Source organism: Heteronotia binoei, chromosome 10 (genome assembly GCF_032191835.1).
Source record: "Heteronotia binoei isolate CCM8104 ecotype False Entrance Well chromosome 10, APGP_CSIRO_Hbin_v1, whole genome shotgun sequence".
NCBI classification, from domain to species: domain Eukaryota; kingdom Metazoa; phylum Chordata; class Lepidosauria; order Squamata; family Gekkonidae; genus Heteronotia; species Heteronotia binoei.
In genome coordinates, this window is record NC_083232.1 from 83,603,618 (window position 1) to 83,616,658 (window position 13,041).

Here is a 13,041-nt window from a genome sequence, read left to right on the forward strand (position 1 = left end):
AGATTGATAGTGATATCCACACTGAGCTCACATTCCATAATATTTTTTTAAGAATTAGCCACCAATTCCACATGCAGAAGACACCATCTGGCCAGTTTGTCTGAATCTATATGAAAATTACAATGTAGATTCATTCATTTATTTAAATATTTATACCCCAGCGATTCCCTTTGATTGAGGCTCAAGGAAGCTATGATGGATTTGAGCACTAAATGTACTCGATTGTAGAAAGAGAACATAAAACAAAAATCAACGTTCTAACAGTGCTTCTGATTCAAAGGGCAACACTTGCTCTTCAGCTGCCTTATTTATTCAATATTTTATTGGTTGCTGGACCTCAGCTCTGGCCTCCCTTCTGCAGGAATTCCAGCAAAGTAGTTTTCTTCAGTTTCCTTCCAACCTTTCCATATACAAATTTATTTAGAGTGAAATATTGAGCCGGTATTCATACCATCAAGCAGCCCTTAAGCCGGCCCACAGTTACAATAAATCCATGATAAAATGCTATGGTAAAATACCAGTGTCCCAAAGCAAACATTACATTATGAGAAATTATCACATGAACCATTCAGTGAGCTTCAAGCTGGATGTTTAGAAACAAAAGGGGTAGAGGTAAAGATGGATATATCAGGCTATGAAACTCCAGCTTGTTGTCTGTTCCTGTATGGACTCAAATCCAGCAGCTTTAGGGTACGCTGAGTACTGGGTGGAGATTAGGGATGGGCATGAACTGAAATACGAATCACAATTCATGCCTAAAACAGCTGATTTGTGGTTCATTCCAAATCAGTTTGAGTACTCGCACTATGCACGACACGCAAAATTAAGCAGCTTTTGGGGGAGGGGCAGTTTATCTGTGTTGTTATCATCAGGGGGAACCTCCTTGTGCACCGTGCTGTGCCTGGTGTGATGATGTCACACAGAAGTGATGCTATTACACCAGGCACTTCACCTCAGCAAATGTGCCTAGCGTGAAAGTGTCACTTCTGGATGATGTCATCACGCTGGGCACACATCTGCAGCACATTGGCACCCCCCCTGAGCCAAACTAATCAATGAACCACAGTTTGTTCAGAATTTTTTTTTAAAAAAAAAAGACCTGGAATGAACTGAACCACCTACTGGGGCAAACCAACAAACCACAAACCACTGTTTTTTTGCTTTCTGTGCCCACCCCAATGGAGACAGTTTCAGTCATCCTTGGCCTTCAGGGAACAAGGCTGAGAATAATCATAGTCTTCACTGTGAATATAAAAACCTGTGGCTAACCAAATGCCTCTTAAACATTACACAATCACACAGATCCTGTAAAAGACAGAGATAAAAATTACCTGTGGATTCCTTGATCAGTAAGAAACTTTGTTTATGGACCAGAAGAATTCTTTATTTTGTAAAGTTAGTTGTCTGCACACACAGATATGTATGTGTGACAAAGAAGAAATATAAAATACATGGCTGTTTGGCAACTTAATGGTTGCAGCTGTCAATTCAATATCTCAGCCTCCTGCATTCAGAAACACTCCCCCCCTCAAATGCAAAATGGATCACTAATAGAAGCTTACAGTTGCCCTGCAATTTCAAATAATATTTGCAGAACCCTAATTTAGCTGATCAAGTGATGATTGTGGTCTCAACAGACAGGGACCATTGTGAGAATAGTGAAACCAGCAGGGCTGGCTACAAAGGAAAGTGCAAACAGGCCAAAACTAAACAAATGCCCAGCATCCTAATTATGCTTCCACTACCACTTTGCACAGAGTAGCTTGGAAGATCAAGGGCAGTGTGAGAGATTTTTCAAGTTGCACACCCTATCACTTCCAAGTTTAAAGGAACAAATTAGGGTGCCCCCTCTTGCAATATCCATGTGGAAGAGATTTTTTTTATACCCATTATTTCCCTCTTCCAACATGTGAATGAATGCTCAACAGCATGGAGACTAGGATTGTCAGCTCTGACTTGGGAATTACCTAGAGATTGGGGGGCGGAGTGAAATTTTGGAAGGGGAGGGACCTCAGCAGGGTAAACTGCCATAAAGTTCACCCTCCAAAGCAGCCATTTTCTCCAGGGCAAGTGATCTTGATTGTCTGGAGTTAGGGTGACCAGGTCTGATTGTAGCGCCAGCAGGGGATGGGGAGGGGTGGGGTTCCGGGAGAGGTTGGGGATGTTGCACGACATGCATACTTTACCTAGAAGTGATGTAGACACACTGGTGATGGGGGCAACACTCTTCTTTTTGGGCAAAACTCTTTAGTAAAATCACCCTCAATCTTAGAATTCTGCCCCAAAACCAAAGCATCACCCCCTCCAATGTCACCAATGTGCCATAATCACTTCCAGCGATGTCAGTGTGTCACATACGATGTCAACTGTTCGGGACTGGGGGAGGGATTTCCTTCTGCCAGTCAGCTATCTGCCGGGGGGGGGGGGGCAGGAGTCAACAAACGTAGGTGATTCCCCACCCCCACCTGGGGAATGATAACTCTATCTGGAGTTCAATTGTAATAGTGGGAGATTTCAACATGCTACCTGGAGGTTGGCAATTCTAATGGAGGCCCATACAATTCAGACAATCTCTCCACCTTTAATAGGGGGAAGAATGCAAAAATCAACACAAATGAATTCACTGAAGGATTGGGTATTTGCATTGAAACATCTAATTAGAAATTATATAATCTCTGCATAGGGAATAAGGAGGGGAACAATTGCTCCTCCAGAAGAGAAAAGTGTTAAGAAAACACAATTTGAAGAAGAGTATACTTTCCAATTGATTTCAGTGGGCTTAATACCATGTGAATCTGTGCTGTCTTACAGCCAAACTGTTTTCTGCATATATTACTGCCAAAAAGGTGAACACAAACTGTCTGCATTTTGTTGCCATTTTGGTTCCAGATCTGAGTGCTTCTAAAACTCTGCAATAGAAGTTCAACTCCTCCTGTCTTTTGAAAAAAAAAAAGGGGGGGGGGGAGAGAATCCTTATATTTGTGCTTGACTCCAAGGATGGTGGGCTTGACACATTCATCTAACTTTCAGATTCCACTATTGTAACAGATTTCAGAAGAAATCTTCCAGCAGGCAAAATTTAATTTTATATCATCTTTCAACTCCCCCTTTAATTCCGTGTTCCTATAACTACAACTCTCTTCCATCTTTAAAACCCACTCTCTAAACTGGAGGTTAAAACAGGTCAGCAAATTATATTTCAAAAACATGAGGGCATCATATTTCACAGAACTGACTTTGAAAAGAAAAAAACCAGACTATAATCAAATCCAAACATTGTGGCTTCTCTGTGGTTGTTCTCCTAAGCAGGTCATGTAGTTTCTGGTCACAGTTGTGGAATTTACCTAAGAGCAACTATTCTTAACATGATACATTCTAGTTTGTTATGCATTTGTTAAGATAAAACAGGGGCCCCCAATGGGATTCCTGTGGGAGCCATGGTGCTCACCAATACCTTTCCTGGAGCCCACCAAGTATTTTTCGTGTGGGTGTGGCCAGGTGGGCCTTTTGCCAGGAGGAGGAGTTGGTTCTATACCCCACCCTTCACTACCCAAAGGAGTCTTGGAGTAGCTTAGTCACCTTCCTCTTCCCACAACAGGCTGGCTGCTAGAGATGTGACTGGCTGTGCTGATTTTTACAAATATTGCTCTAGCAGAGGCTGCTACCACAACACAAGGATCTTCACTGGGTGACTGAAAGTAAGTTGCAGCAGCAACTGTATGGCTGGTTCCATACAGTATGCTTGTTGGCCTTGTTTGCCGCCCTGAGACTGCTTTGGCAGGGAGGGTGGAATATAAATGGAATGGAACAAACAAACAAACAAACAAAAGTGTCAGAATTACAAAGGTGTTTGGCAAGCCCAAAAAAGGTTAGGGACCTCTGAGATAGGGCATAATAGATAAATACGGCTCAATTTTCGGACAACCACAGGAGCACCAAAAACGTCTCCAGCTCCAAGAATTTGCCATGAGCCCAGGCACAACTCACACACAACTTGAAATAAACATCTGTTTGTAGGTTTTGCTGGAAAAGTATCACCCCTCCATCCTTCCTGCACAACAGCCCCCTTTCTCTGCATAAACATAAACTTGGAGGGAATTTGTTTTAGTATAGGTTTTCATTCAATAACAAAAAAATCCCGAGTGTATTCAACATATATTTTAAATCAGCTGGCAAATAAAAATTGTATCCTATTGATTTCAGGCAACAAACTGATTAAATATCTTAGGAGCATCCATGGGCTTCAATATCACAGTGGAATTTTGTAATTAAAAAACAAAAGCAGGATTTTCCACCACCTTCCCAGTTATATTAAAAAAAATCCCTAAAATTTCAGAACATCTTTTTAAAAATTACATGAGAATTTATTGCTCCCAAGAGCTTCCCTGAGATATAGGTGGGAGCTCAGGGACTGTGCAGCTCTCAAAAATCAGCTTTTTGGAGACTGTTTGTACCATTAACTTCTGGTGTTCAGGGTATGGATGCAAAGCAAAAAATATTTGGAAGCAGCAATTAAATGTACTTGAAAATGGTTGGGTTTTTTCCAAGGCTTTTTCTTTTTTGGCAGGAACTCCTTTGCATATTGGGCTACACAACCCTGATGTAGCCAATCCTACAAGAGCTCACAGGGCTCTTAGTACAGGGCCTACTGTAAGCTCCAGGAGGATTGGCTACATCAGGGGTGTGTGGCCTAATATGCAAAGGAGTTCCTGCTACAAAAAAAAACCCCTGTTTTTTTTCTAAAAATAAAGTTAATAATTTATTTTATTTTTTATTATTTGAAACATTTTTATGCTGCTTATGTTGAGTATCTTTCCACTCAGCTGGGGTCCACAAGGTACCGAACAGTCAAAAAATGTTAAATCATTTTAGCTTAGCAAAATTTCAACATCTAATGAAAAATCAGGATAATAACTGGGACAAAAACCATTAGTCACAACAATATTTGATATCCCTACTCATCTCTAAATATGGCTAACATGAGGCTCCAATCTGCAGGAATTCCAGCATGAGGTGTATCTGCTGATATTCAAGAGTTCCCCTTAAGGTATGGAACAGCTGTTACCAGGGTCTCCCTCCCCACCAGTGCAGTCTGCTCTGGTTCCACCTTGGCTAAGTTTGCTATGGCAGTCATTTAAGGCATTACCAGTGTTTTGCTTTAGAGAAGGTAAAGTCAAGGTAAAGTTCTCCTCAGGCCAAAGTGGCAAAAACCTAATTCACTGATGGGGCATTTATATGCCTACCCCTTAAACCTGGGGGTTTGCAAAGCCAGGCACTCACCTCAGACAATCAATCTAATTTCATCAGCAAGGACAAAATTCTTGAGCACAAAATTTAATTACCATCAAGCAGCCAGGTAGGCTTGATTGTTTTTACTGACCCTGTCTGTATGTTTCCTCCCAATCTGCCTCAGGCTTGGGTCAAGTATCCATGCTGCTAGCCCTCTTTCATCCATCCTGCCTGGATGCAATCACCTTCTGCTATCTTTCTGGGAACCCCCACCCCCTCCTCCACTACTTGGAGCCAGAGTCTCACTCTGGACTCACCCTGAATTCCTGGACTTTGGAATTATTTCTTTGATATTCAATTATACTGGCTCCAATTATACAACTATTGCTGTTCTGCCAGCCAAAACTGTACAGTCTCGAGGCTGTGGCTCAAAGGCTGACAATTCACCTTGTCTTCCTGAATCTACAAATGTTCTTATTGTGACTTTTGGAACTCTGCCTAAAGGTCCCCTACGCTGAATCTCTGAATCATTTAAATAATGGCCCTCTTATTCAGCTCAGTAGAATGAGGAAAGGTTAAACTCCTTCACTCTTTTTCTCTTAAAAACTCTCCTCTCCCTTCTTCAGATCCTTTTCCCACTTCTTCTTGTGGCCATTGTCCAACACAGAATTCTCACTTGGCCAGAGGGCTGGCTCTCTTTTGCTTTTTCTTTGGGTGTGTTCACACACACTAAATAATGTGCTTTGTAACTGGATGTTTACTGTATAAGAATAGCAAAATCTGCTTGCAAACAGTTGCCATGTGAAAACACCCCTTCTCTCCTCTCATGTAATTCGTCATACACACATCCTTCTGAACACAACAGTTTCACTATTCTTATGCTTAAGTATCTTTCTCATTTCCTGTACCTTTACATTTCCTCAATAATTCTAAACCCTCCTTTGGAAAAAATCTAGTTGTTTCATGGTACCTGTAGCCTGTTAGAGGCACTTAAAGTTTGCCTGCACACTATCCAGATAAAGTTCCCTAAATCACATGTTCTGCTCTCCCGTAATTGGCGAGTGTGTCAGTTTTCCAAACTAGTCAGGCTGTGGAAGCAGGAAGAGGTTTCCCCCTTGACAATGAGCTTAATTCTCCCAAATTGGTGACTGTCCCTGAACCCAAGTTATACAGTCCACGCATGTCTCAGAATACATGAGGAAATACTTTACCATGGAGTAGCCTGTCAGATCCTGAGATAGCTCATTTACTCAGCAGGGAAAGTGATGTCATAACATCATCTCTGCCAACTGGGTGACATTTTGGCTGGGCTTCTATTCCCTCCTCTGCTGTAGGTACTTAGCCTGGGCATGGCCACAAATATGAGGCAAAGGGCAAGAATTAAACTTACTAGGTTCCTGGACCTTGGCTCTTGACTTGCAATCTGTAGACCTGGATGAGCCAGGCCAGTGGCTCCAGGACCACTGTATTCAATACTTTACTGTTGTTGTTGTTTTTTTAATTTAAACTGTGTTTTATTATTTATTTTGCAACCTGCTTCGAGCCCCCAAATGATTTCCAAATGGGAGACAAACGGTAGAAATACCTGAATAAATACATTTAAAGATTTCACAGAAGAGAAAAATCTGCCCACACACTTTCTTCTATTGTTGTAAAACTAGGATAGGAAATACTAAAGAACTTCTGCCCTCTTTTTATTCAACCAGGAGCCCTCTTGGGATCTAGACTTGGCAATCCTACACTGCAGAGGTAAATGAAAATAATTAAAAAGATCCAGTTTTCCAACAGTGTTTACACCATCTAGACTTTTAAACCATCTGTAAACTGGAAAGGACATACTTGCGATGCGATAGTGAGCAAATGCAAAGTGCCCCATATATAAAAACATATGCATCTCATTCTTCCAGTCCATCCTGCTATGTTCTGCAACAGCAAAAATCCCACTGTGACACCAAGCTCCACTGACATAACAAGCTACAGAGTTACCAAAATCAGTCACTTTGTACATGCAGCATGTTAGACCTCTTGTTCATTTGCACTTACTTATGCATGGCCTTGGTCATTTTTCACTTTCATCTAAACCCACTTACTTGACAGTAAATCCAATTGATTTAATTGGCTTCAACAACACATAAACATAAGCAACAAAGTATTAGGATTATGGTCTAAACGTGCATTGATGTGTTTTCCATTATGGCATCCCCTAAAAGACAATAGCCAAGAATAGTTAAACTCATTTATCCATGTAAAATGAGTCACTGACAAAATTACAGGACAATTGCAGCCAATTTCCCTCTTACACAACCGCTGGCTTAAAAGCAAAAATTGATTCAGGCAACCCAGTTGGTTTTTGCCTTCTTGTATTCCAATCTTTCAGCCTTGACTGTTCCAATTCTTCCTCCTGCTGTTTAAACTGGCCTCACCCCCTTGCGCCCAATTGATTAATCTCTTCCCATTTTTGTTTAGCTTAATCTCAGCCAAGGAGCAAGGTGAAAGTAACCAGAGACTTGAGGGTGGGGGGAGAATCTGTAATTAATAAGACCTTGTTAATTTCTGCCCAGGTAGCTAAGAACAGAAAAGGGCAGGGTCAGATACCCCAGAAGAAACTCTGTGCTTTCAAACTTTGAAAGAGCTCTCAGAGGAAACTTTACTTCACAGAACAAAATGTTGCCAATTTTTGCACGAGGCTTTCTTAGGATGAAGCTATGAGGATATCAGTACTTTTCTCTTCTCCATGACATGCAAAGGTTCACCTGCAGTGTCAGTCTAGCTTTCTCCCAGTTGAAGAATAAAAATCTATTAAATACATTAAACGTAGATGATTGGGCTTTTCATATCAAGTGCAAAAAAAGCTGCAAATATCTGACTGCTCATGTATCTCTAAAGTGGCAATTTGTATGCTTACTAGGGACAAAATCCCATGGGATTTAGTGCAGCCTAACTTCTGAACAACCATGACCATGATTAGGAATCGTTCCGCACAGCCGGAACCCACCCACCCCCCGCCCCAAAAAAGACCAGAATACCTTTTTGTCTAAGTACTCTTGCTACAATGGATTGTCGTGATTAAATGAAACACTGTGCTACACAATTCTAAACAAAGGTATACTCTTTTAAGTTCACTGACATCAGTGAAACTCAAAGGGTGTGGCTCAGGATTGCACTGTAAGAGCAACTGTAACATACTGCAACATACTTTAGGAAGAAAGAGAATTAGAGATTAGAGATGCAGTATTTGTTGGTGGCAATGTATGAAATTCAAACAGTTCTGGCAGATAGTATTGGACCAAATATTCCTAATCACTGGCTACGTAGTGCTCTTTTACTCAGAAGTACCATTTTTGAATTACTGGCCAGATGTCACAGTCCCACAGATTAGGAAAATGTATTTCAATCCTTCTAATAACAGCAAAAGCATCTATAGCCACTACCTGGAAAATTCTGATGCACCTACACTTTCATTATACCACTGTAAGATATGGGAGATGTATATAACACAAAAAGTTATTTATCAGGTCAATCAAAATCCTCGTTCTGATTTTGTTGAAGTGCGGTCTATTATATTGGATTATCTGTTGCATCTTGAAATGGTTCTGAAAACCTTAACTAACTTTAATATAATATTTGTAATGTATATAAGTTATGTTTTATGCTAAAGCTTCTCTAGAGGTACTACATTTGATTAATGAGTTACTTTGACACTCCAATTATATTCTTCTGTTAGTTGGTTTTATTTTGTGTCATTTGATTTGTTGTTTTGTGAATGCGTATAAATTTGTTGTTTTGTTATATATATAAAATGTTAAATAAAATAGAAATGCAGTATTTTGGACAGAAAGTTATCACTACTCAATAATGAAGTCATTGGTGATTCACGGTTGCAAGGTCTGTATACGCCAAAGATTCCTGCAGTTTGCAAGATCTTACCTTATTGCACTTGCAGATAAGTGGCCATAAGAGCCACTTGCTGAAGAACTGCTACGGGAATTGTTGAGAATTGTGACCAAGGAGTTGGGAGATGTCCGGATCATGGTCTGAAGGTCAAAGCTATGATCAGACAGCGGAGATAGGGACAACGTTCGCTTTCGGCTTGGTCTCGCTGACAGCCTGGGACTCGGAAACCTGGCGCCTATTATGTAAACAAAAACAATTATCTACCGAAGTACTCTGCCTTCTTTATATCTCACTACTGCCACTGGTTATAAAGAGTCACCACAACGAGACGAGCTTTTGACAAGTCCACTCTTTCCACTTATGATGTACTGGCTACGATTGAGGAAAATTAGGAAGAAAAATTTATCTTTCCATTGCTTACCTCAGGGGAGCTCTGTTTATTAATGTGCAAGCAAAATGATAAATTGCTAAACAAAAGGAAAAGACTTTTATGCGTTATCCCTCTCATTTCTGGTGATTTATGAAGCTGATGGTTACTTAGACATTCACATCATTAATTCACTAGAAGCAAGGAGATGGAGTGGTTCAAATCCAAGCTACTGGCAAACCCAGAGCCTTACCGTATTAATGAAAAGCCCCAACACGGACTTAAACACAAAACACAGATCAAGAGTCTAACTCCCCCCCGTTCATGATTTCTGTTTGGATAATATTATATTTTAAAAGTTATGAATAAATAAAATGCTTTAGAAAACATGTATATCTATATTCAATCTTCCTCTCTAAGCAGCTCAGAGTGCCTTCCTAAACTGAGTTACCCTTTCTAAGTCCACTGAGATAAATGGATTTAGTAGGGATTAATTCTGCACTCTCAGTGGTACGATGAGACAGAATGACTTGTCCAAGATCACTAACTGAGCTTCCTGGCCAAGTAAGGATTTGAAGTTAGGTTCCCTACCAGGGCTTTTTTTGTTGCAGAAACTCCTTTGCATATTAGGCCACACACCCCAATGTAGCCAATCCCCCAAGAGCTTACAGGGCTCTTAGTACAGGACCTACTGTAAGCTCCAGGAGGATTAGCTACATCAGGGGGTATGTAGCCTAATATGCAAAAGAGTTCCTGCTACAAAAAAAGCCCTGTTCCCTACCAAATGTTCTAACCACCGTATTTCATTGTTTGTTCCATATGAGATAACTATTGCTCATTTATTCTACATTCATACAAATAAACTAGGCAAACTGTAGGATTTTATTATGAATTCTGCAAGTTTTTCTGTGCAGTTACATTGAGATCCAATGTGGTTTTAGTAGTTACATGAATGGATTAGGACCAGGGAGGAGTACTGATGCTCCCTCAGTGACTTTAGGCCAGCCATTCCCTCTCAGCTTGACTTCACCTCACAACGTTATTGTGAAAATAAAATGGTGAGATAAAAATGAGGTAGCTATCTTCCAAGGAAAGTGTGGATGGGGATGTTGTTATGTGTCATTTTAAAACTGAAGGCTGGATGTTTTCATGGAATCAACTCTGCAATTCTCTTTTGATTAACAAATGCTACAAACAAAATGCACAATCCTACCAAGGATACGCAGTCTGGTTCTATTGTGTTCAATGGGAGAGATTTAAAGTCCAATCCTATGCAGTTATCCTAGTGTAAGCTCCATGACTTAAACGGGCTTGGACTGGAGTACCTCTGTATAGCAGGGATGACCAAACTTGCTTAACATAAGAGCCACAGAGAATAAACATCAGATGTTTGAGAGCCACAAGACATGAATGTCAGGTGTTTGAGGGAGGGAAGGGGAGGGGAGGGGAGGGGAGGGGAGGGAAGGGAAGGGAGGGAGGGAGGGAGGGAGGGAGGGAGGAAGGAAGGAAGGAAGGAAGGAAGGAAGGAAGGAAGGAAGGAAGGAAGGAAGGAAGGAAGGAAGGAAGGAAGGAAGGAAGGAAGGAAGGAAGGAAGGAAGGAAGGAAGGAAGGAAGGAAGGAAGGAAGGAAGGAAGGAAGGAAGGAAAATATATGGGGGAGAGGGAGGAGGAAAGAAAGCAACTTTAACTTTAAACGCATTCTCCAACTTTAAATGCATTCTCTTTAACTTTAAATGCATTCTGCAGAAGTGATTTAAAGTAGACTTGTGGAAGTGATTTAAAGAGACACATGCCTTCTTCCTAGCCAGATGATAGGGAAGTGGGGGCTTTGAGAGCCACACAATATGTGTGAAGAGCCATGTGGTTCCTGAGCTGCAGTCTGGCCACCTGCAGGATTGTCCTGTGAAACACATGCTAAACCCAGCCACTGAAATCAATTTGATTTAAAATTGCTTATCTTCGATTGGATTATGACCAAACTCAGGTAACATCTTGTTTATTCTGATGATTAGAATGCTAATCTTTCTAAATTAATTCAAGAGCTTATCCCAGCCTTAGAGTTCTACCCTACGCAAGACAACTCGATATCCCACCCAGTTCTATTCAATGAGGCTTGCTCTTAGGCCTATACTGTTAACATTCAATATTTACTTTTTCTTTCTCTTCAATACTAATTTTCTGTTTACATCAATGAAACAACAACAGCTCTATTGTATGAAGCCAATAATAATATATGTAGCCTTGTATTCTTTCCCTAGCATATCAGGACCATGATGCCCGGGGGTGGGGGGGGAATCTATAACAGCACATGGCACTAATAAAGTACTGGGTCTCCTGGTTTCTCCCTTCTCTCCATTCACTCAAAGTCTTAAATTTGGTATTTGAATTCTCACTTTATTGCTTCTACCACTGTGTGATCTGATCTCTAGTTAGGCTTCCATCTGTGCTTCATTTTGGAATTCTCTTTGGCCTTAACCCTGTTACAGATAAGACTGCCAACGACAGTGTCAGTTATCTTTGGCATCTGGCTTGTGGTTATTGTCTCCCCTTCTTCTACATCTGTGTAACCAGCATGCACCCATGTTGTTCCAATCTCTCTCCGGATACTGGGTTGACGAGTCAGCATTTAAAAGCGAATGTAAAGTTTTGTTGTTCTTTAAAATTCCAAGCTCCTTATAATTTAACCTTTTTCATCTCTCTTTTATGGGACTGCTACTTTACTGTGTGGCTGTCTGCTGCTTTGTTCGATACAGCACTTTGATACTTGAGAATGGTGATGTCTTTTGTTTGTCTTAAGAGTAGAAAACAGCAACGCTCATAAGAGCTGGCTGTTTCATTAAGGAGGCCAAATGCAAAAACAGCTGTTTTGAAAAAATAACAAAACCTAAACCTATGCTTTAGGTAGCTCTAATTAGACAACAAAACAGAGAGGATGAGGGCACTGGGCTCTGCGGCAACATGTGGCACCACTCTCACTTCCACTGCACAAAAGGGAATACCTAGAAGATAGGTGGTGCCTGGCATGCCCATTGATGTGGTGTGACGATGCAGGATCCACCTCTGATGTTATTCCATTTAGCAACAAACAGCAGACCTGCAGGTGTTTTCACGCTAATATGTTTTTAATTTGAAATACATCACTTGTGAATATTATTGTTTCAAATGGAAACTGAAGTTTAAAATCATGTCATTAATTTCACTGTATTTGTAAATATTCATCATGACTTGTACTCTAGCAGCTGGGAGAAGCTGATGCCCCATAACACAAAATAAAGCTATATAACACAAAATAAAGCTATCTGAGATACACAAAATAGAAAAATTGTTATTGTAAGAGAACTCTCACATCTGGATTTGGGGTTTGGATTCACAAGTACCCAAGTAAAAAAAGCTGGATAGATCCTCACAAAAAAAAAATTGGAGATGTATCTGGAGATGTGACCATAAATACAAGCTGTAGCTAAGTGGGTCGGCCAGCCAGACCTTCCTTGGCTGGCTAATTTCCCCATTCCCTTCACACACATACACACCCCACACCCCTGGTTAGCAGTT

General features: G+C 40.7%; 1 protein-coding gene across 6 annotated transcripts in view; it reads right to left on the minus strand.

Annotated features, from left to right (window-relative positions):
• The window catches only part of GLI3 (GLI family zinc finger 3), a 580,106-nt gene that overhangs the window by 72,165 nt on the left and 494,900 nt on the right, over positions 1-13,041 (minus strand). For all 6 annotated transcript variants that reach the window (XM_060247667.1, XM_060247672.1, XM_060247670.1 and 3 more), the window contains one exon: positions 9,157-9,358. In XM_060247667.1, the coding sequence (XP_060103650.1) occupies positions 9,157-9,358 (202 nt within the window). The remainder of the gene's footprint in view (positions 1-9,156; positions 9,359-13,041) is intronic.